This window comes from Acomys russatus, chromosome 17, assembly GCF_903995435.1.
Source record: "Acomys russatus chromosome 17, mAcoRus1.1, whole genome shotgun sequence".
In the NCBI taxonomy this organism is placed as follows: domain Eukaryota; kingdom Metazoa; phylum Chordata; class Mammalia; order Rodentia; family Muridae; genus Acomys; species Acomys russatus.
The window spans coordinates 61,251,074-61,273,324 of record NC_067153.1 but is presented as its reverse complement, the minus strand read 5'-3'; the positions used below and the strand labels follow the sequence as shown (position 1 = coordinate 61,273,324).

The 22,251-nt window shown below is 53.4% G+C and overlaps 1 protein-coding gene across 1 annotated transcript in view; it reads left to right on the top strand.

The window, feature by feature from the left end:
• Nucleotides 1-21,597, top strand: part of Fmnl3 (formin like 3) — a 57,508-nt gene extending 35,911 nt beyond the window's left edge. Inside the window, exons 2-27 of the mRNA XM_051160330.1 lie at nt 575-658; nt 2,221-2,301; nt 3,483-3,559; nt 6,344-6,427; nt 9,098-9,250; nt 10,437-10,545; nt 10,700-10,776; nt 11,010-11,103; nt 13,345-13,419; nt 13,502-13,612; nt 13,964-14,113; nt 14,456-14,557; nt 16,259-16,541; nt 16,897-16,965; nt 17,050-17,174; nt 17,393-17,595; nt 18,000-18,234; nt 18,363-18,431; nt 18,553-18,633; nt 18,734-18,863; nt 19,386-19,546; nt 19,822-19,923; nt 20,245-20,337; nt 20,602-20,725; nt 20,822-20,938; nt 21,415-21,597. Coding sequence (XP_051016287.1) covers nt 575-658; nt 2,221-2,301; nt 3,483-3,559; nt 6,344-6,427; nt 9,098-9,250; nt 10,437-10,545; nt 10,700-10,776; nt 11,010-11,103; nt 13,345-13,419; nt 13,502-13,612; nt 13,964-14,113; nt 14,456-14,557; nt 16,259-16,541; nt 16,897-16,965; nt 17,050-17,174; nt 17,393-17,595; nt 18,000-18,234; nt 18,363-18,431; nt 18,553-18,633; nt 18,734-18,863; nt 19,386-19,546; nt 19,822-19,923; nt 20,245-20,337; nt 20,602-20,725; nt 20,822-20,913 — 2,964 coding nt within the window. The 3' untranslated portion in view covers nt 20,914-20,938; nt 21,415-21,597. The remainder of the gene's footprint in view (nt 1-574; nt 659-2,220; nt 2,302-3,482; nt 3,560-6,343; nt 6,428-9,097; nt 9,251-10,436; nt 10,546-10,699; nt 10,777-11,009; nt 11,104-13,344; nt 13,420-13,501; nt 13,613-13,963; nt 14,114-14,455; nt 14,558-16,258; nt 16,542-16,896; nt 16,966-17,049; nt 17,175-17,392; nt 17,596-17,999; nt 18,235-18,362; nt 18,432-18,552; nt 18,634-18,733; nt 18,864-19,385; nt 19,547-19,821; nt 19,924-20,244; nt 20,338-20,601; nt 20,726-20,821; nt 20,939-21,414) is intronic.
• Nucleotides 21,598-22,251: the final 654 nt, after the last annotated feature.

Below are 22,251 nucleotides of genomic sequence, written 5' to 3'. Positions count from 1 at the left end.
CTGCCTCCCAAGTGCTGGCATTAAAGGTGTGCGCCACCACTGCCCAGCACGTGTAGTACCTTTTACAACATGACTTATGTGTATAGGACACACATGTGAGATGTTATAGAAGGTCTCATGGCACCTCGTGCCTTCTAGTTGCAGTGACTCTCGTGTCTTCTTTGCATTTATACGTGTTTTGTGCGTACTTCTGTGTAGGTGTGGGGCAGGTCGGAGTCAGGGGACAGCTTGTAGGAGTTGGTTCTTGACACCCATGGCGTGGTTCTTCTCTGCAGAGCACACTCAGGACAGCCTCGGTGGCAGGTGCCTCACTTACGAGCCATCTCACCAGCTATTATTTTACATTTCAAAGAAGGTTAATTTTGACTCACTGGATTGATTCCATGACCCTTAGTTTGGAAAATACTGTTCAACTAAATTTGGTTGTTATGGTGGGGAGGCAGGAAGAGTGTCCCCTCCTTTCCACACCTCAGCAGCAGCAGCTCAGGATGGGAGCAGCACTCACACCTTCCAGGCCCTCCGGGCATGAGCCCAGCAGAAGCGAGCAGCGCGTTCACTCATGGTCTTTCCGCAGAGCTCTATGAACCTGCCTCCTGACAAGGCTCGGCTCCTGCGGCAGTATGACAACGAGAAGAAGTGGGATCTGATCTGCGATCAGGTATGAGGTCGCCAGGGTCAGGGAGGTGGCAGCCTGTCCCCCTGGGTGAGACAGTGAGGCCAGAGGTGTAACTGCCGAGCTGGCAGGAGCTGCCCAGTGGACAGTGATGTCATGGAGGTTTGTGCAGGGTCAGCTATGGACAAGGTGAGCTGTTCTCCCAGCATTGTGTTGCATAGCACTCAGCCTCTGAGCTTTCTTTTTTTTTCTCTTTTTCTTTTTCTTTTTTTTTTTGAGACAGGATTTCTCTGTGTAGCCTTGGCTGTCCTGGACTCGCAGAAATCCACCTGCCTCTTCTTCCCAAGTGCTGGGATCAAAGGTGTGCACTACCACAACCTCCCGTCCCGCCGAGCTTTCTTTTTCTTTTTCTTTTTTTTAAAGATTTATTTATTTATTAAGTATACAGTGTTCTGTCTGCATGTACACATGCACACCAGAAGAGGGCACCAGATCTCATTATAGATGGTTGTGAGCCACCATGTGGTTGCTGGGAATTGAACTCAGGACCTTTGGAAGAGCAGCCAGTGCTCTTTTTTTTTCCCCCAGCCGAGCTTTCTTATGAGCCAATTTGTTCTTTCTCTTGAGGCTCTGAGCTCTTGTTTGGGTTCTGATGACATATCAGGAGCTCTACACACACTGAAACACCTCATTTAATCTGACAAGGAGCCCACAGCCAGACTGGGCCAAGACAGACAGGTGTCAGGTCTCTGTTAGCTGATTTCTTCTGCCATGTCCCGTGCGTTGCCTGAGAGAGCATCATGATTGTGAGGTGCAAGCTCTCCCCAGAAAGGACCTAGTTCCTTAGGCTCTGTGGTAAGAGTTGGGTTTGGAGAACAGCGGCCCTTTGCTGCTGAAGTTCTTCACTCGATAAGTTCTGTCGTTTTGAGATCACATAATTTTAGTTTTTCTCGGAGTCATCCTTTGTTTGCTTTTGGGTCCTGTTTCCTAACATTATGTCATTCTCCTGGACCCTTTATGTATCTCCCCCCGCCCCCCACCTTCAGATAGCTCTTGGTGGAGGCTTTGGTAGGACCAGAATGCTGAGGGAGTTTGCTGAGTTTCCTCTTGGGTCGGTCGGCCTGAGTAGAGAAGGCACAGTCCTATGCTGTGTGGAAGGGAACCGAGAGGCAACCTGGCTACGAACAGCCTTCAGCGTTTGGTTGCTGGGGTCCAGTTCCTGTTAAAGAGCAGACATTGTACGTGTCCTGAGCAGCAGTGACACAGCAGTGAGCCCCAGCTGCTGCAGAGGTTAGAACTAGATTGGGGTTGGGAGTGGGCAGGGCTCCCTCCCTGCGGCTTTCTTGCCAGTTAGCCAGTCCCATATTCACATACTCACCTTAGGTACAGTCTCTGTGCCTTAACATTAGAGTTAGGGAGCACTAGCTGCAGCCACAGGTGGGAAGCACCCGGGAACTGGTCAGGAAGGGACAGCACCAAGGGACAGGTGACAGCTGGAGGCCGAGTTCTTTCCAGTCAAGCGAGCACTGTCTGCACTCTCCTTCCTTAGCCTCTTCCATGGACTTCGTGTTTCTGTGCGCATACATGTGTGTTTTCTTTCCTTACAGGAACGATTCCAGGTGAAGAATCCTCCCCACACCTACATCCAGAAACTCCAGAGCTTCTTGGACCCCAATGTAACCCGGAAGGTGACGTATAGGACACAGGGGTCCTGTCTTGCTGCCCTTTGTAGTCCTGTAGGTTTGGGCACAAACCTTTTGGCTTGGGGCTAAGTATTCTGACATTGATTTTTGTTTTTTTTTTAGGTGTATTTTATTATACTTTGTTCACATTACATCTTGATTGTTATCCCCTCACTCTTACCTTCCTGTTCCCTCCTCCCCCCCTCTTCTGCCCTATTGCCCTCGCCTAGACCTCTTATGGGGGGTGGCACTGACGCTGATTTTTGAGTAATGGGAATTGACTATCTAGGCTTTGAGGCTCATGACAACCCAGTGCTGGAGGGGAGGTCTGCAGCTGTTCATTGTAAGCCCTATGTTTTCCTGCCTCTCTGATTTGTAATATAAATTAGATAGCTGGGTAAGCTAGTATATGCCTGTGATCCCAGTGCTCAGAAGACTGTGGCGCACACCTATAACCCCCAGACTCGGGAGGCAGAGGCAGGCAGATCTTTGTGAGTTCGAGACCAGCCTGGTCTACAAAGAGAGTCCAGGACAGCCAGGCCTACACAGAGAAACCCTGGCTCAGGTGGGGAGTTTGGGGAGACTGAGGCAAGAGGGTAGTGAATTCCAGGCCAACTTGGGCTACAAAGCGTGGTGCCGCATACTTTCTCTCCAAAGAAATAAACAGACAAAGTTGACGGAAGAACGGAGGTTATAGAGATGACTCAGCAGTTAAGAGAACTTACTGTTTTCCCAAAGGAGCAGTTAAGAAAACTAACTGTTTTCCCAGAGGACCCAGGTTCAGTTCCCAACACCCACGTAGTGCCTTACAACTCCCGTAACTCTAGTTCCAGGGAATCCAACATCCTCTTCTGGCCCATGTAGGCACTGCATGCATATGGCACATAGACATACATGCAGGCAAAACACTCACACACAAAAATGTAAACAAATAAAATACTAAAAAAAGAAAGAAAGAAAGAAAAATGGAGGCGGAGTGTGGTGGTGCACGCCTTTAGTTGCAGCACTTGAGAAGCAGAGGCAGGGGTATGTCCGAGGCCAGTCTTGACTGCAGAGCCAGTTCCAGGACAGCCAGGACTACACAAAGAAACCCTGTCTCAGAACAAAACAACACCAACAAGAAAAACGTAAAGGAGAATGATTGACATGGAATGTCCATCGAGTGACAAAAGATTCCATGTTTACAGAAGTTCCGGAGGAGAGTGCAGGAGTCAACCAAAGTCCTCAGGGAGCTGGAGATCTCACTCCGCACCAATCATATCGGGTAAGTCAGGTCTGCAGCAGCCTCCCTCTAGTGCCAGGCCCTGCCTACCTCACAGATCTCGGTGCCTTTGTCGGGATGTCTTTCCTGCCATGGAGCAAGGATAGCTTGCTTTGAATAGCATCTGGCTCTATAGTTTCACATGTGCCGTTTCTGGCTTTTCTGCCCTTCCCTTCTGCCAGATGCTGACCAATTACTTCTGGCAAGCTTGTGGCCTCTCTTGGGGTCCTGTGGCTTTGAGGAGAAGACATTCCCACAGCAGCGCAGAGCAGAGTCTGCCTGTGGTCTGGTGCTGGGCCAGGAGAGGCCCAGAGCGGCTGGAGTGTGAGGAGGTGTTCTGTGGATAACGCCTAGCTCCTCACTGGTGACCAGCTAGACATTTTGCTGCTGTGCAAACCCATCAGAGAGAGAATAATCTTGGTACCCAAGCAGAAGAGGCGTTTCCTAGAGCACCAAAGAAAGCTGTAAGAGAGGGGATGAGGTGCTGGGCGACTCTTGTGCCCACAGATCCTGCTTCTCTCTGTGGGGGTGCAGGGGACCAGGTGTTGCTAAGGAAGCAGTGAGGTTCTGGGAGAGCGCAGTGCCGCCTCTGTCCTGTGAGGCTGTTCCAGCAAGAGTGGCCCAGAAGGTGTGCGTACACCCATGCAGAAAGGACAGTGAGGTAGGACTGTAGCGTTTCCAGTGGGGCCACCTCAGTGAGGGAGCAGTAAAGGGGGAAGTGGGGTGGCCTGAGGCCGGGTTTCTGGGCAAATGCCAGCCTGAGTCTCTGAGCTTCCTGAGAGTAAGGTGGAAAGAGCCAAGTGACATCATTAGCTTTTCCTCTTCTGTCAAGGCAGCAGCCTACTTGTCTACTCCCAGGCCAGATCTGCCAGGAGCTCTTTAGGGGGAGGATATCTGTACGTAGCCCTTGCAACAGCCGTCAAAGGGGAAGTGGCACAGGAGAGGACCGGAAAGGGACAGTTCCTGGTGTTGGGAGCTGTGCTGTGGTAGCCAAAGCATGGCTGCCACCCCAGTCTTCTGTGTCCCAGATGTGGAAAGCCATGGAGAAAGGTGGACATGCCCTCCTACCCCGACCCCACCCCCAGGAATCTCACAGAAGGGAAACTAGGAAAGTTCATCACTTTGGCCATATGTGTGGTTAAAAGCGACACTGTGGCAGCCCTGAGCCTCTCCCAGGCCATGCTGTCTTCTGTAAGTCCTGCTATAACTGGTGTGAAGATGTGGGTCTGCTCTTCTTAGGGGAGGACCACTAGGCACAGTCCCCTCTGATTAGCATAATTTCCAGGCCCCAGGGCTTCTTGGCATTGTCCCACAAATTGGAGGTCTAGACCCAGCCCCTGGTTCCCAGGGAAGAGCTAAGCCCTGCCATCCAATCTGAGGCTTCTCGTGAGGAGGTTTGTCAGGCTTGTCAGGTATCCTGGGGATAGATAGGCTGAGGCCAGGACAAAGTGAGGCACGAGAGTCCTGCTCTGGTTTCAGAGTGAGGCTGCCTGCAGTGGATGGCAGTGCTCCGGGGTGAGGCTGCCTGCAGTGGATGGCAGTGCTCCGGGGTGAGGCTGCCTGCAGTGGATGGCAGTGCTCCGGGGTGAGGCTGCCGGAAAGTAGGATTCAGGAGCCCTCTAGCTCTTCTGGTTTGTATTGGTTTTTCTGCCTTGTCAAGTGCCCTTTAACCTCTCCTCAGAGTGTCAGGATCCCGAAAATAGCAGTGTGGACTCAGACAGGAAATGAGAAGGGGGTGGGGAGCTGGAGAGCAGACAGACAGGAAATGGGAGGCCTGTCGGCCCCCAGAGAGGAAGCTAACTTCAGGCAGCTCCAGTGTCCGCTTCAGCTGAAGCTGGCTGCCAAGTCAGCCAAGCCGGTGCTCCAGCCCCAGCCTCTGTCAGCTTCGGGTGTGGCTGGCCAACATGGAGCTGGTACTCCAGCTGTGGGGTAAACACGGCCCCCCAGGGCAGTTTGGACACAGCTGATTCCTGTAGTTGCATGGACATTCCCGAGTGAATAGTGTACTCCTGAGGAGTTTGCGTCCCTGCAGTGAAGTGAGCCTGTCATACAGCAGCCCTCAGCCCTCCACTGGTTCTGAGGGAATCTGCTCCTCACTGTTACTCTAGAGTTAGCACAGTCCAAACGGAAAGCAGTGTCCTAGGCCATCGCCCTTCTGTCTGCTCACCTGCCTGCCTTCCCACAGCCTCATGACTGTGTGGGGGTCACAACTGGAGTCTGAGTTTTTCACTGTTCTCCAACCCGTTTCTGTTCTCCCAGACTCACCTGACCCTCACAGCCACCTCTGCTCATTGCCTCTCAGGGCTGAACTCAGTAGAGTCCCGTGTGCCCAGTGAGGCTCCCTGAGATGTTTGGCGTGAGGGCTTGCAGGCGTTCGCAGGCACAGCTCGTGAGTGGCAAACGCTCTGCATGCCTCCCCAGTTCTTCCAGCACAGCGTGGGGAAGGACTTCGTGCCCAGCATTGTGTCAGATCGAAGGCACACAGGAACTAATTGGGTTACAGCCTGGCCCCGAGGAGAGACGGGCTGGAATCTTGTCTAGCTGACAATCGTTTGTGATAAAGCGAGTGGCGCTGGAAGGCGCTTTCCCGTCCCTGGCTCCCCTGCCTGTGGGGAGTCCAGCCTGGCTGCGTGTTCACAGATGGATCTCTTGTAGATTTTTTTGGTTTTCAAGATTTTCTCAGCCTTATATGCTGTTCCAGTAGGATACAGGAGAGCATATTTGTGGAGGGCTAGGTAGCTGGGTCAGAGCCCTCCACCAAACCGAGTCCGTTTCCTCTGTCTGCAGGTGGGTGAGGGAATTCCTCAACGATGAAAACAAAGGCCTGGATGTGCTGGTGGATTACCTGTCATTTGCCCAGTGTTCTGTCATGTAAGTACCGCAATGAAATGGCCAGCATGGGGGCATACTGGTAAGCACGCAGTCCCAGGCTACCTAGAAGAGTGAGGGCTGGGGATGCCAGGCAGCAGAGCATTGCCTGCCAAGAATGGAGGCTGAGGGGAGACAGGAAGAGTGAGGCTCCAACAGAGAAGATGGTGTAGCACCCCAAGTCAGGAGGAAGTCGGGGATCAGCAGGATTGGCCAGCCAGCTGGAGTAGAGGATGTCAGAGGGAGCATGAAGACAAAGTAGGGAAAGGGAACTTGAATCAGAACCCAAGTGACGTCAGTGCCGAGCAACAGGCTGTCCAAGAAACTCTCCCGGCTCCTCAGGGAGACGCCTGGGTAGGGTCTAACAGTTTCTACAGAACTGAGTCTTTGTGGGGCAGCTTGGGCCCTGAGATGTGGGGGGGGTGACTACATGCCTGTTGTTGAAGAGCAGTGAGCATGACGTCCTTTGCACACGGAGGCAGTTAGCGTGGGTTAGCACGGCAGAGGCAGCATGGCGAGCTTTGGTTTGGGCTTAGTGTACTACCTGTGGAACCTTGGGCACCTTTGTCCCCTGCCTGAGAGGCTTAGGTGGGAAGAACCAGGCCTCCTCTGTGGTGGCTGCTTTGTTGTTAGTTTATGACCCAGGTGCTAGGCCTGCCTGCCATTTCTGACATAGAGAAAGAAGGCTGGCAGTGCAGCTTACACACCCTCCGTCAGCCTAGGGAGAGCGGGCTCTCAGTTTTGCTCTCAACTTCCCACGGTTCCCGAACACTGAAAGTTCCCAGTCTGGAGGAGCCCTGTCTGAGCCTTTGGCCTAGCCTACACTTTTGCTTTTCTGCTGTCCCTGTCCTGTGGCTCTTCCTTGTTCAGTGAGTTTGCCCAAGGATGCACACAAATGTCTCCCAGGCTCAGCTTCCCCGTCGCCCTTCCCAGGTCGCCCTCTAAACCTAGAGTAGGCCACTTTCCACCCACATCTCTGTGGAAGTCAAGGCCATGGTCCTCCTGTCTGTCTCCTTACACAATCTTTTTATAGAAAGGAACAGAAAAAAATTTACTCGAGTGAATTTTTAGTTCCGAACTTTTATAGTAAAAAGCTGTAGATCATGTTCCTGAGTCTGCCTATCTTTTTTGAAAAAACAAACAAATCCCATTGCTCCAAACCAAGACCTCACTGGATGGGTAGTGCCCTGGTGTCCAGGGCAGGGCCTCTGAAAGTAAGAGTCCAGATAAGAGGGAGGGGATAGCAGTTGGGATGTAAGGTGAATAAATTATAATAAATAAAATATACATTAAAAAAAAAAAGGTAGAGCCCATGAAACAAGAGAGAATGTTTCGGGGAGCCTTGAGAGGAAAGGGGTGAAGCCACATAGTTTAAGTAAAGGCATGCATCCAGGGCCCTGGACTGTGGTGGTGGATGGGTGGAAGTCACTGGAAAGCTGTCTCCTGTCAGGATCTTTGCTCTGAATTTGGCTGGATTGCCCTGTTAGAACCCACTGATGGCAGGGCTCTCCCGACATCAGAGCCTCACCTGTGGGTGTCCCTTGTTCCAGGAAGTCCCAGCCATTCACACTGGGCAAGATGTCCTGTGAGAAAAAGCCCTTGGGAGATATGCCCCAGTTCTTAGCTGCGACAGACAGGGACCCCGGGGAAGAGGGACAGGTGGCACTGCTGCTTCCTGGGGTGTGCACTCCTGTGGAGAATGTGCTGTGTGACCTCAGCTGTCCTCTTTGCCCTCACACAACTGCGTGTGACAAGGGACCTGCTACTGGAAGTAACCGGAAGCACCACTCACTTCCTCAGGGGCTAGAAGACCTCCTATGTCAGCCTCAGCCCACAGCCTAGGGAAGCTGAAGCTGAGGGGGAAGACAGGCCTCAAGCAGTCAATCATGGAAATCTGGCGAGGCCTGGGGTGCGGCTCACCAGGAAGCCTCCCGTTAGCACACCAACCCTGCAGGAGGCCCTCAACTCACCCCTGGGCACTGAAAAGCTGCAGAGCCATGGGAGGGTGGGCCAATGGTATGCTTGCCCAGCTCAGAGGCTTTCAGGGACCGCATTCTTTTCCTTTCAGACACATCCACTTCTCAATGATCTAGGCCACTCTAGAGTGTTCTGGGTCTTGGCCACTGCCTCTGGCGATTGAAGAAGACCTGCCATTGGCTCAGTTCAGTCTCCTTGGTACAGATTTTGTTTTGTTTTTTGTTTTTGTTTTTTCGAGACATGGTTTCTCTGTGTAGCCTTGGCTGTCCTGGACTCTCTTTGTAGACCAGGCTGGCCTCGAACTCACAGTGATCTGCCTGCTTCTGCCTCCCAAGTGCTGGGATTAAAGGTGTGCGCCACCACACCTGGCTTGATACAGATTTTTAAAGTCGAGTCATGGTGACTTGAGGTCTCCCATATGAGGCTAGGAGCACAGCCTCCACAGCCCTTGGGCCATGGAGAAGCCTCAGGTCCCCCTCCTGTAGTTGTCTGAGCCTTCTCTGCCCCTGTGTTATGTTGGAAGCTCTAAGCAGCACCAGGTCTCCCATGCCTAATTCTGTTTTCTTTTCTTGCTACCCTTGCTTTCTGTTGTCACAGAAGCTTGGAGAGTGGGAGGTGGGCTTGCTGGGGGCTCGGCACAGATTTCCTCCCCTGTATGTGCCTGCGTGTGCGCATGTGTGTCCTTTCATGATCCAGGTTTGACTTTGAGGGTCTGGAGAGCAGTGACGATGGTGCATTTGACAAGCTCCGCTCCTGGAGCAGGTCAATCGAGGACCTGCAACCGCCCAGTGCCCTGTCGGCCCCCTTCACCAACAGCCTCGCTCGCTCTGCGCGCCAGTCCGTGCTCCGGTATGTGTGCGCTCGCTCTGCGTGCCAGTCCGTGCTCCAGTGCTCCCGTATGTGTGCACTCGCTCTGCGCGCCTGCCTCCCGCCCCAGCCCAGGCCGGGCATGCGCGCAGTGGGTGTTCATGCTCCTTCCCCGCTCCTGCTTCCAGGCTCAGCTCTCTTGCCTGCTGCCTGCTCGCCTGTCTCTGATCTGTCCTCTCTGTCTCCCTGACTGCCCAGCGCTCTGTCCTGGGTAAGTACATGGCCCTCCGCTGTGCTACTCCCCCCTACCCCCCACTGTTCCAGCAGCCTTCCCCTTCCTCCAGCCCTCACTCTCTCAGCCTTTCCTTCCTGACCTTGGCCAAGGCTTGGGCTTTGTGGGCCAAGTCAGCTCCTGCCCTCATGACTGCTTCCCCTTAACTCTCACTACTCTGCCCGTCAGCTGCTTAAAGACCAGACCAGCCGCCTCCTGGCCCCTGCCTTTCCCTTCAGGTCTTTTCTCTCCGTAGCCGTTGCGCCTTCTTCGTTCGTCTGTGGTTTCTCAAGAGCCGTCCTGTGGGCGGACTGACTCACTTCTCAGAGCCCCTTTGACTCAAGAGGTTGTCCTTGCAGACCCATGTGCTTTCCCTTGGCCCGTGTCTCTTTCACGGCTCAGCTTCTCTCCTTGGATTTTGTGTCGTGGACACTGCTCACCATTCTGGTCTTGCAGGAGCAGATCCTACTGTGTGTTTCCTCTTCTCACAAAGCATTAAGGTAGAGGGGGACGATACAAAGCGAGGCCTAGCCCTAGCCCTCGCCCTCCGAAGGCCTGTGTAGCTCTGTTCCGCCTTTGGGGGGCTGAGAATGAGATGAGAGCAAAGCACCTTCCCCACTGACTGTGCAAAGATGTGGTAACCGAGAGTGGGAGGAGGGGCTCTCAGATGCATCTCTAAGTGACCTGCCCTAAGGACCACAAAGTCCTCCCAACAATTTTGTATTTAAGAGGTCTCTGGTGTTAACATAATTTTGGGGTCTTGGCCAGTTGATGATAAAAAGGCCTCTACTAAAGAGGTGAATGGCTGACTTTCCTGCCTTGTGCACCCTGGCTGCCTTGGCGTTTGGCACAAGGTCCTCATTTTTTTCCATTTCTGATGCTTCTACAGGGCAGCCTGCTGGCCTAACCATCACCAGCAGCCTTATCTCTACCTGATCACTTGGCCCTGTCCCCCAGGTACAGTACTCTCCCTGGCCGCAGGGCCCTGAAGAACTCCCGCCTGGTGAGCCAGAAGGATGATGTTCACGTCTGCATCCTCTGCCTCAGAGCCATCATGAACTATCAGGTGAGGGCGATGCTTGCCATGGTGCACTGCCCCTTCCGCCTCATCTGCCAACCAGGCCAGCAGAGCGCCAGCCTGTGAAAGCCGGCTTTGCCAGTGGGAGACCTGCTGCCTTCCCCGTTCCCACCGAGGCCCCCGCCCATCTTTTCCTCTGCAGTACGGCTTCAACTTGGTCATGTCCCACCCCCACGCAGTCAACGAGATCGCACTGAGCCTCAACAACAAGAACCCGAGGTGCGTTTCTTCCTCGTTGTGCCTGTATCTGAAGATCCCAACTTGCTTTGACGAGTCCTGCATGCCCTGGGGTCCTTTAGCCAGGGTGGCCTCTGCTGAGGAGCAGTGTCCTGGTGTCCCTCCTCATCTTCACAGCCTAATGAGGGAGCAGGCGTTCCTTTTCCGTCTGCTTTCTAAAGAGCATGAACTGCGGCGGCTCGGATGGGACTTGTCAATGTTCTGTCATCTCTTAGGACCAAAGCCCTGGTCTTGGAGCTTCTGGCAGCTGTGTGTTTGGTGCGGGGAGGTCACGAAATCATCCTTGCTGCCTTTGACAATTTCAAAGAGGTTAGTCTCCCTCCTGCATGCTCCTCTGTGCGTGCGTGCGTGCATGTGTGCGTGCGTGTGTACTAGAGGAAAGGTAGGGAGCCCAGTGCATCCAGTTTCCTGTGCGCTCCAGTAGCTTTGAAATGTCTGTGCTTGACTGTGTGGCCTGCTTCAGAATGAGATGACAACTAAAGCAAACCAGAACCTAACGTCTTTTTAGATCCAGGACTCCTCTCAGTTGGTAGTTACTGATGCTCTGGGATAGAGTGCAGAGGCAGCAAAGGATCTTGTTGAAAGTGCAGACTGGAGGCTGGAGAGATGGCTCAGAGGTTAAGAGCACTGATTGTTCTTCCAAAGGTCGTGAGTTCAATTCCAGCAACCACATGGTGACTCACAATCATAATGTGATCTGATGCCCTCTTCTGTACTTCAGGTGTACATGCAGGCAGAGCATTGTATACATAATAAATAAATTTTTTAAAAAAAGTAAGTGCAGACTGGGGCTGGAGAGATGGCTCAGAGGTTAAGAGCCCTTCCAGAGGCCCTGGGTTAAGTTTCCAGTGTCCAAATAGTGGCTCCCAACTGTGTTTAGTTCCAGTTCCAGAGGACCTCGTGCCCCCTGCTGGCCTCCACAGGCACAGACATACATTCATATACATTTATATATATTCATATTCATATACATTTATATAGGCACGGGCTCTACTCCTGACCACTGAGTGGAGCCCAGGCATCTTCACTTCGTGGCTCCCCAGGCAGCACTGCTGCAGTGAGCCCACAGGTGGAATCCAAAGCAAATCAGTGCTCAGGCAAGAGGGCACCGAGAACTCCCGCGTGGAATTTCCCCATCCTCAGTCTATCTCTGAAACCCCAGTTTGCTTGAACTCGGGATTCCTCAACATCCAGCCGTGGCTGCGGCCCCACCCCTTCCTCCTGCCAGGGCCTCTTCCCTAGCATCCATTGTTTGCTTCAGGAAACAGCTCTTCCTCCTTAAAGTTCAGAAACTCAAAGGAGTCCCTGATCCCTTTTCAGCAGAGGGCTTTCCTGCACACTAGCTCCTCCTCTGTGTCCCTGTGGAGCTCCAGTCTCCTGCTGCAGCCATGCCTTAACTTTTTTATTTTTTATTTTTTCCCTGTAATCTGATAGCATCAGATCTGCTGTGTGTCTTTCTGGCCTAACTTAAGAGGCACCTAAGTCCTAGGCTCTGCTGGGTTCCCTCAGAGTGGTGGAGGTCAGGGCCTAAGGCCTAGGCTCTGCTGGGTTCCCTCAGTGGGGTGGAGGTCAGGGGCCTAAAGCCAGATTCCAGGTTCTGGGCTTCTGGTGTCCAAAATGACGTGGTCCCTAGATACACTTATGGTTAATTTGGCTTCGTTTTTATTTTATTTATATAAATAAAGGAGGAAGAACTATTTCCTAAACCAAATAATAATTTGGTATCTTTTATTCATTTGGTTGGTTGGTTTTGTTTTGTTTTGCTTTGCTTTTTTGATTTTGTTTTTGTTTTTTGTTTGTTTGTTTTTGAGACAGGGTTGCTCTGTGTAGCTCTGGCTGTCCTGGAATTTCACTCTGTAGACCAGGCTGGCCTTGAACTCAGCTATCTGACTGCCTCTGCCTCCCAAGTGCTGAGGTTAAAGGCATGCGCCACACCACCTGGCTTTGTGTTTGTTTGTTTGTGTTTTGTATTTTTAAGATTTATTTATTTATTATGTATATAGTACTCTGCCTGCAGGCCAGAAGAGGGCACCAGGTATCATTATAGATGGTTGTGAGCCACTGTGTTGCTGGGAATTGAATTCAAGTCCTCTGGAAGAGCAGCCAGTGCTCTTAACCTCTGAGCCATCTCTCCTGCCTCCTTGTTTTTTTTTTTTTAAGTTTTTTCAAGACAGGGTTTCTCTGTGTAACAGTCCTGTCTATCCTGGATTCACTTTTGTAAACCAGGCTGGCCTCAAACTCACAGTGATCCACCTGCCTCTGCTTCCCTAGTGCTGGGAATAAAGGCATGTGCCACCACTCTCTCTTGGCTTGGTTTTGTTTTTGTTTTTTTAAAACAAATTTTTACTTTATAGCAGAAGCTGGTCTCAAACTGTGGCAGTCCTCCAATTCAGCCTCCTGCAGGCTAGCTAGTATGTCAGCCACCATGCCCCACTGAGCTGTGGCTAAGCTTGGTCTAAACCAGGCCTTTGCCATGACGTTCTGGGAACAAGAGTTTGAGGATTTAAGGCATGGTCGTGATCCTTCCCCTAAGTATGCTTGCACATTCAGGTTTGCAAAGAAGTGCATCGCTTTGAGAAGCTAATGGAGTACTTCCGGAATGAGGACAGCAACATCGACTTCATGGTGAGGGCCTGGGCCGGGCTAGGTGCACGCCGCCGTGCCGTCAGCACTGACAGCGCACTGAGAGGCCGCCTCCTTCCCGCAGGTGGCCTGCATGCAGTTCATCAACATCGTGGTGCACTCGGTGGAGGACATGAACTTCCGGGTGCACCTTCAGTACGAGTTCACCAAGCTGGGCCTGGAGGAGTTCCTACAGGTAAGCTGCCTGTGCTCTTGGAAAGTGGGAGTGTTTGGGGTGGAGATTCAGCTTAGACGCAGCACAAAGAGGTTTTGTTTTTTAATATATAAGAATATTTAGTAATAAGTAAAAATACAGTCCTAGATGGATCTGGAAGCTGCCTGTCCTCTTTGGCCCAGGACTGGGACGCTTCTGCGGGTGTCTGTCTTCCCAATGAAGCGGCTCCATGGGGCCAGCCAGGCATGGGGAGCAGCCAGATGCCCCTGGCTACATGCTCTAGGAGACCCCTGTGAGACAATGATGGGGTTCTGAGCCTTCCCAGGCGGCCTACACTGACGCCTGCACCTGCTGCTCTCTACTTTTCCCTAGAAGTCAAGGCACACAGAGAGCGAGAAGCTGCAGGTGCAGATTCAGGCATACCTGGACAACGTGTTTGACGTGGGGGGGTTGTTGGAGGATGCTGAGACCAAGAATGTGGCCCTGGAGAAGGTGGAGGAGCTGGAGGACCATGTGTCCCATGTAAGTGTCTTCAGCTGCCAGAGCCACCGTGGCAGGCGGGAGGACGGCATGCTGGGTTACGGGGATCTCGGGCTGACCTGCCTGCCTCCAGATGAGCCACAGGACACTGCTCACTGGAGTGTGCTGACCTCGGCGGTTGGGTTTGGCCTTAAACAGACTGCTGCCATCTGCCTGTGCCCGTTGTTGTCATAGTGTCAGGGCTCCTGGCCCCGAGTCATGTAAGGGAGCCTCCCGCATAAGGCTGCCTTTTTAGCACAGCATTTCAGGTCCTGGTTTGACTTCAAGTTACATTGAGTGTTTGTACTTGAACACAGCTCTGAACATGCCTTCCCTGTTGTGTAGCTCACAGAGAAGCTTCTGGACCTGGAAAATGAGAATATGATGCGAGTGGCAGAACTGGAGAAGCAGCTACTCCAGCGGGAAAAGGAACTGGAGAGCGTCAAGGTGCCAGGAGAGGGAGGGGCAAGTGGGGAGGCCTCAGCAACCCAGGGTCCAGTGCCACCACACTTCCCTTTCCTTCTCTGACCATGTCAAGGGAAGACACTCAGGCCAGGGTGGCCTGGTGACCCACCCCCACCTGTTTTCCTTTGTTGTTGTTTGGTTTGGTTTTTTGAGACAGGGTTTCTCTGTGTAGCCCTGCCTGTTCTAGAACTCTCTCTGTAGACCAGGCTGGCCTCAAACTCAGAGATCCTCCTGCCTCTGCCTCCCAAGTGCTGGGATTAGAGGTGTGTATCGCCACCGTCCGGCTTCCTTCTCTTTTTGCCTTGAGAATTTTGAAGCTGGAGTTGGCCAGACACAGAAGAAAGCGGGAGCAGAGGATGTTCCTGGACCCCTTAGAGTCCAGGGCAGGCTGTCTTCTTCCTGCCCACCTGCTGCTCAGCTCTGTGTGCTGCTCACTAGATGGTCCCGCATTCCTATCTCCTGTGTTCTTTCTCTAACTTTAGTTATGAAGCCATGCCACAGCCTCCCTTTTCCTGCAGAAGAGCATGGTTCTGTTGGCCATGAGCTCAGCTCAGCCGGTGTCTGCTCATCCCTGCCGAGTGCTAGCTAGGGACCCGGGGAGCACATAGAGATCGCCAAGATCAGGGTTACCCATGAGGCTTCCGTCTGAGCGGTCATGCACGGCCAGTGAAATAAGCAGTAATGCAGACCTAAGGTCTGTGGAGAGAGCAGCGGTGCCCTCGGCAGGGAGCCAACGGGACTTTGAGAGGCCATCCTTTCCCTTCCGCCTTGGGGGGACCTATGCAGCGAGGACAGACTTGAGCAGAGGACACAGGAGAGTGGCAGTGGGAACAAGCTCGTTCTTCTCCCACTGTTCCAGGCACTTCAGCTTTGCTGTCCTTTGTAGTCGCTCCTCGCTATTTTGTGGGGTAAAGGGTGGTTCTTTTTTTCTGCCCTTTCTACCCCTGCCTTCACCCCCTAACACTAGATAGGAGAGAAACAAGGATAGAGGAGAGAGAGGAAATAAGAAAACCCCTGAATCTAATTTTTTTTTTCTTCCTTGATCACGGCTACTAGCAAACCTCAGCCAACCTCCCTAAACAACCAACAACCTCCTGCCTCACCTCTCAGGGCCCTTGCATTTATCTACCCTCTGAAAAGTTCCTACAATCGTAGAAATCCATAGCTGGCAAAGCCACACTTGTGCTAGAGCACGAGGGAAATCATAGTCAGCAGCTGCCGTGGACAATACGAAGCCGCCGCACATCCCCACACCTGGGATTTATGAAAAGCACATGTTTATAATGTTCTGTGTTTGGGGGTTTTATTTTGTTTTGCTTTTTTGTTGTTTTTTGAAACAAGGTTTCTCTATGTAGCCTTGGAGGTTGTAGACTTGCTTTGTAGACCAGGCTGGCCTTGAACTTGCATTGATCTGCCTGCCTCTGCCTCCCTAGTGCTAGGATTAAAGGTGTGCGCCACCACGCCCGGCGTGTGTGTGTGTGTGTGTGTGTGTGTGTGTGTTTTAAAGAAACCAAGTCCCAGAACTCGCATTACAGCCCCTCACCTGGATCTCTTCTGTTTTGAGCATCCTCACTGAGATGACTCTTTCTTGAGAGTCTGTTGGGTAGGAACCCTGACTCCCAGGGGAACTGACTGTAGGGTTGTCAGCTCATTCTTCCCTCAGTGTTGCTGTCTGCCTGATAGGAGACATACGAGAACACGAGCAACCAGGTGCATACTCTTCGGAGGCTCATTAAGGAAAAGGAGGAGGCCTTCCAACGCCGATGCCACCTGGAACCAAGTGCGCGGGGCCTGGAGTCCATAGGCGGGAGTGAGGCCCTGGCCAGGGTGGGCCCTACAGAGTTGAGTGAAGGCGTGCCACCCTCTGATCTGGACCTGCTGGCTCCTGCCCCACCTGCTGAGGAGACCCTTCCTCTGCCTCCTCCACCAGCTCCACCTTTGCCCCCACCCCCTCCTCCACTACCAGGTAACTAAGACTTCCAAGTTGGGAGGGGCAGTTTTTTTGTGAGGCCAAGCCCATAGTCAGCAGTATGTTTCTTGGGAAATAGCATCATTTGAGGGCTAGGATGATGTCAAGTCAGGATGAGAGGGCCGAGGCAGGACCAGTATGTGGGTAAACAGATGAAGGAGAGCTGGGAGCAGATTCTGCTTCAGGGATCTCTGAGGTGCTGCTTTACCTTACTCCGGAGGTAGCGAAGCAGAGGGTTCACTGTGGCAGGAAAGCTCCGTCAGGGACCAGCTACACCTGTCTCCTCAGTGCACTAAGGACGGTTTGGGCAGTCTTGGGACCATGGGTAATGGTGGCATCTATTCTTCCCCAGACAAGTGTCCCCCTGCCCCACCTCTCCCTGGTGCTGCTCCTTCTGTGGTGTTGACAGTGGGCCTGTCAGGTGAGTGTCCTCAGGGCTCTGGGCAATGCTGGTGGAGTTTCCCCTCGGCCCTTACCTCACGAGTGTCCTCCTGCCCACACCTAGCCATTCGCATCAAGAAACCTATCAAGACCAAGTTCCGGCTGCCAGTCTTCAACTGGACAGCACTGAAACCCAATCAGATCAATGGCACTGTCTTCAGTGAACTTGATGATGAAAAGATCTTGGAGGTGACAAGGGACTGGGGTCCGGAGGGGTGAGGCTGGGGCCTGGGGACCAGCATGTCCTTAGAGCCAGATCTTCCAATCTTAGAAAAGCTTTCAGGCAGAGCAGGCTCGACACCATAGCAACTCTAGGAGCCCTGACTGGGTCCTTGGAGGGCACATGGTCAGTGGGTGTTGTCACTGTTTGAATCTTCAACTTTTCCCTTCTTATCCACTTCTGCCAGGACTTAGACCTGGACAAGTTTGAAGAGTTATTTAAGACAAAAGCCCAGGGTCCTGCCCTTGACCTCATCTGCTCCAAGAATAAGACAGCACAAAAGGCTGCCAGCAAGGTGACCCTTTTGGAAGCCAATCGTGCCAAGAACCTGGCTATCACCCTTCGCAAGGCTGGGCGCTCAGCTGAGGAGATCTGCAGGGCCATCCACACGTGAGGCTCCCACTAACTTGGCCCTGTCCCCATTCAGCTGTTATCCCAGTTCTCCCCACAACCCTGGGTTTCCCTAGATTCCAGGCCTCCTGACAAGACTTGCTCACACTTCTCAGTCCCACTAGCCTGGACAGAGCATCCTGACTCCATGCTGGGTGTCAGGCTCAGTGAGAGGAGCTGCACTTATAGCCCAGAGAGAGAGAGAGTGGTAGGAATAGCACCGATGTAGGGTACCACCATGTTAGCAGACAGCAAAGACAGGAGAGCCAGGTCATTATGGCCGATTAAGCAGAGGTGCTTTGCCTCTGGCTGTGTCCTGTGAATTGCTCTCCAGTCCTTCTAAGGATGAGGGAAAATGCGGACAGACGTCAGACCTGACGTACTCTACTCTTCTTCCTACACAGGTTTGACTTACAGACCCTACCTGTAGACTTCGTGGAGTGCCTGATGCGCTTCCTGCCCACCGAGGCTGAGGTGAAGCTGCTGCGGCAGTATGAGCGCGAGCGGCAGCCGCTGGAGGAGCTGGCCGCTGAGGACCGCTTCATGCTGCTCTTCAGCAAGGTGGAGCGGCTGACCCAGCGAATGGCCGGGATGGCCTTCCTGGGCAACTTCCAGGACAACCTGCAGATGCTCACACCGGTACAGCCTCTCCTCTCATCACCACCCACTTGTGTCACTAGTCATGCCCACTGTCCTTCCTTCTGGCCCTCCGCCTTGACTTTGTCCTCCTCCCAACCTGGTGTCACAGTGTTTGTTTTGTTTTTCAGCAACTGAATGCCATCATTGCAGCCTCTGCCTCCGTCAAGTCCTCACAGAAGCTGAAGCAGATGCTGGAGGTCGGGAAAGGGAGTGGCTGGGTGCTGGGGGTCCCAGGTCCTGGGGGTCCTGGTACTACTATACAGAGGGCGAAGTCCTTGGGGCTTGTCGTGACCCGCCTTCCACGCATCTTATCAACAGATCATACTTGCGTTAGGGAACTACATGAACAGCAGCAAGCGCGGCGCTGTGTATGGTTTCAAGCTCCAGAGCCTGGACCTGGTAAGATGGTGGGGGCAGCATGTGCATGCAGGAAGCCTGCAACACCGTGGTCAGAGTCAGGGTGCTTAGCTCTCTGTTGCCACCATCTCTCCTCCTCCAGCTGCTGGACACGAAGTCCACTGACCGGAAGATGACACTGCTGCACTTCATCGCCTTGACAGTGAAGGAGAAATACCCAGACCTGGTTAATTTCTGGCATGAGCTGCACTTCGTGGAGAAGGCTGCAGCAGGTGAGGGGCTCCCGGCCTCCAGCCCAGGACAATCCCCGGAAGCTGAGCAAGACGAACACCTGGGCCCACTTCTGGCTTTTGTTATCTTCTTTCTTACTGCTTCAAAGCTTTCCGCTAAAGCCACGAGCAGGGGCCACTCCAGACAGAGCTGTCCCCAGAGGGAGCCGTCCCCAGGCTCAAGTGGGATCAGGCTTCCCTCAGGCTGGCCCAGAGACTGCATTCCTCTGTCATGTGTGTGATGTGATCAGAAAACCTATAAGCTCTCCAGACACACGTACAGCACCACCGTTCCTGTCCTGCCTGGAGCCCAGCGGTCTCTGTGCTCTCCCTTCCTTTGCTCCTCTGCTCTTCGGGGCCTGTGAAGGCTGCTCCTCCCTCCCTCCCTCCCTCCCTTTCCACTGCCGAGCGCCCAGGTGCCTGACATGGACTTTTGTACATGTGCATCATTGGAAGTGGATGCCGTGGGGGAGGGCAGACCTGTGTGGCTCTGGGCGAGCCTCAGTCAGGCTTCTTGGTAAACAGTGTCCCTGGAGAACGTGCTGCTAGATGTCAAAGAGCTGGGCCGGGGAATGGAGCTGATTCGGCGGGAATGCAGCATTCACGACAACAGTGTTCTTCGGAACTTCCTTAGCACCAATGAAGGCAAACTGGACAAGCTCCAGCGTGATGCCAAGACTGCTGAGGTGAGCAAAGAATTGGAGGGACTAGAGCCAACACACTAGGCCACTTCAGGTAGGCATCCAACTGCAGTTCTTGTATCAGGCATCTGGCCAGCAGGCTGGGGGCCATGAGGGGGAGGAACAAAGGCCACTAAAGACAGCAGTTAGGACTCTGGGGAGGGACTTGGGCGCTTGGTTTTGTCCCCTGGCTCTAGGCTTTGTTTTCTGTGGGCCTTCTGACCATGTATGACTGCTGAGCTTCCACGCACCGGGATGATCCTCTGTCTACCCCTACCCAGGAGGCGTACAATGCAGTCGTGCGCTACTTTGGCGAGAGTCCCAAGACCACACCCCCTTCTGTGTTTTTCCCAGTATTTGTCCGGTTCATTCGTTCTTACAAGGTGAGTGGAAGGGAAGTTTCTGGAAGAGTTTGGCTAGTAAAAAATGATTAAACGAGAGAGCCTGGTCTTCCCTGAGTCTTTTCCAGTTCCTGAGGCTTGGGGAAGGAACCATGGAAGCTGGCGACAGGCCTCTTAACTGAACTGGTGGGCAGGGTGGGGGCCAGGCCCTTCCTTGCATTGTTTGCAGCAGGAAGTACCCCTCCAGAGGGTGGCCACCTGGGGTTAGCTGGTCCCACTGCCACCCACACTTCACACCCAGTGTCAGCCCCTCCCTCCCAGCCTGTGAGAGCCTCAGGCTCCCCTCTCTTGGTTCTCTCTAAGGAAGCAGAACAAGAGAATGAAGCTCGCAAGAAACAGGAGGAGGTAATGCGGGAGAAGCAGCTGGCTCAGGAAGCCAGGAAGCTGGATGCCAAGGTGGGTGGGGCCAAGAGCTGGTCTGGAGGGCAGGACAAAAACATTGAGGATTCAGGGAGCAGGGAGCCAGAAAGGACTGGAAAACCAAGACACGCCCCTCCCCCTTGGAGAGCCTGAAGGCGAGAGTGCAGAGGGAGGGGCAGCTACAGATGGAAAAGACACAGGGTTTCTCTCAGCAGGGCATCTTCAGACAGCATCTTGGGACAGGAACCAGTCTTGTCGGGTTAGTGATGGCTTCCTTCCCCTTCTAATATTTGGCCCTAGACGCCATCTCAGCGGAACAAATGGCAACAGCAGGAGCTAATTGCAGAGCTGAGGCGGCGCCAAGCTAAGGAGCACCGGCCTGTTTACGAGGGGAAGGATGGTACCATTGAGGACATCATCACAGGTGGGACACTGTCCTTTGGGCCTAACTCCCGAGCCTGACCTGACCTCTCTGGTCATTTCCCCATAACACCTGCTCCCTGTCTCTCCTGGGCCATAGTGTTGAAGAGTGTCCCTTTCACGGCCCGCACTGCCAAGCGAGGCTCACGCTTCTTCTGTGATGCGGCCCACCACGATGAGTCAAACTGTTAGCCCTCAAGGCTGGGGCCCTTGACAGGTACTGGGCACCACGGCTGCCCTCTGCATGCCTTGGAGTCAAGTGGTAGCAGCCTCCCAGTGATGGAGACACAGAATCTGCATGCTGCATGCTCTGCAAGTGTGTCCCCCCACTACTTCTGTCCTAGCTGCTAAGATCCGGTGGTTAAGGGGTCTCTGGGCCAGGGTTGGGCGCTACGCCAAAGCAGGCCAGACTAGAGCTAATGGTTCAGATTACTGAGGCTCCATACATGGACCCAAGGTATCCTGGGTCGCGGCCTCCTCTAGGGCTCTCCTAAGAGCTCTGGCAGTAGCTGCTACTCAGGGTCAGATGCCCCTTGACCTCTGCTCTTTGATATGTAGTTTCCCATGCTCCCTCTGGACACAGCTCTAGCAGCTTCCTAGCTGGTCCTCCCTGACCCTCCTCAGGGCTGTCCTCCGGCATGTGCTGTCCTCTTGGTCTCCTTGCCTGTCCACATGCGTCTGTCTTCCCCACAGGCTTCAGCCACCAACGCATGGTGGTTTGCAACCAGGCCAGGAGTGCTGTCCCCTCGGTGGCCCTCCTCGGGCTCCAGGTCCTTACTGAGATCCTCCTGGAGGCAGAAGAACTTTACTTGCCAGAGTCCTGCGATCTGGACAGTGGACCCAAAGCCCAGGGCCCAGCAGAAGTCTGTGCTGCTCCAGCTGCTCCAGCTTTGAGGCTGAATTGTCCCTGTGCCACTACTGGCACTAGGTCTGTGGGGCCTGGCATTTCTCTAGTGCCCCTCATAGTGCACTTTGCCCCCACGGTCTTCAGCTTCACTTCCTGAAGGTTCAGTTCAGGGCTGGGAAAAACCACTTCCAGCTTTAGCTCATGAGCACACATGGCCCCTCCTCTACTAGAGTCTAGTGGGATGAAAAAGGAGAATGCTGTACTCCATTTTTTTTTTTTCCTTTTAGCAGCCCCACATCAGCTCTGGTCTAGAAGTACCAGGCTAATGGACCCCTGGACTCTGCCTGTACCAGATCGTCTCACAGAGTGAAGCCTTTCTTTGCCTGGGCCCACTCTGCGGAGCCCTAGTAAAAGGGATAGAGGAGCCATGTCCCACCCACCGTGGCATCCAGCTCCTTGCCTTCCTGAGCCAGCTTCTTGCTCTACTTCCTTAGAACCAAAGGGTTGCGGGGAAGACTTGAGATCTCAAAGGTGGGAAGGGAAGTGCTGACAGTGAACATGGTGGGTGGGTGGCAGTGGGACCAGCTGACCCCAGGTGGCCACCCTCTGGAAGGGCACCTCCTGGTCCAAACAATGCAAGGAAGGGCCTGGGCCCCGCCCTGCCCACTCACTTTAGAGCAGAG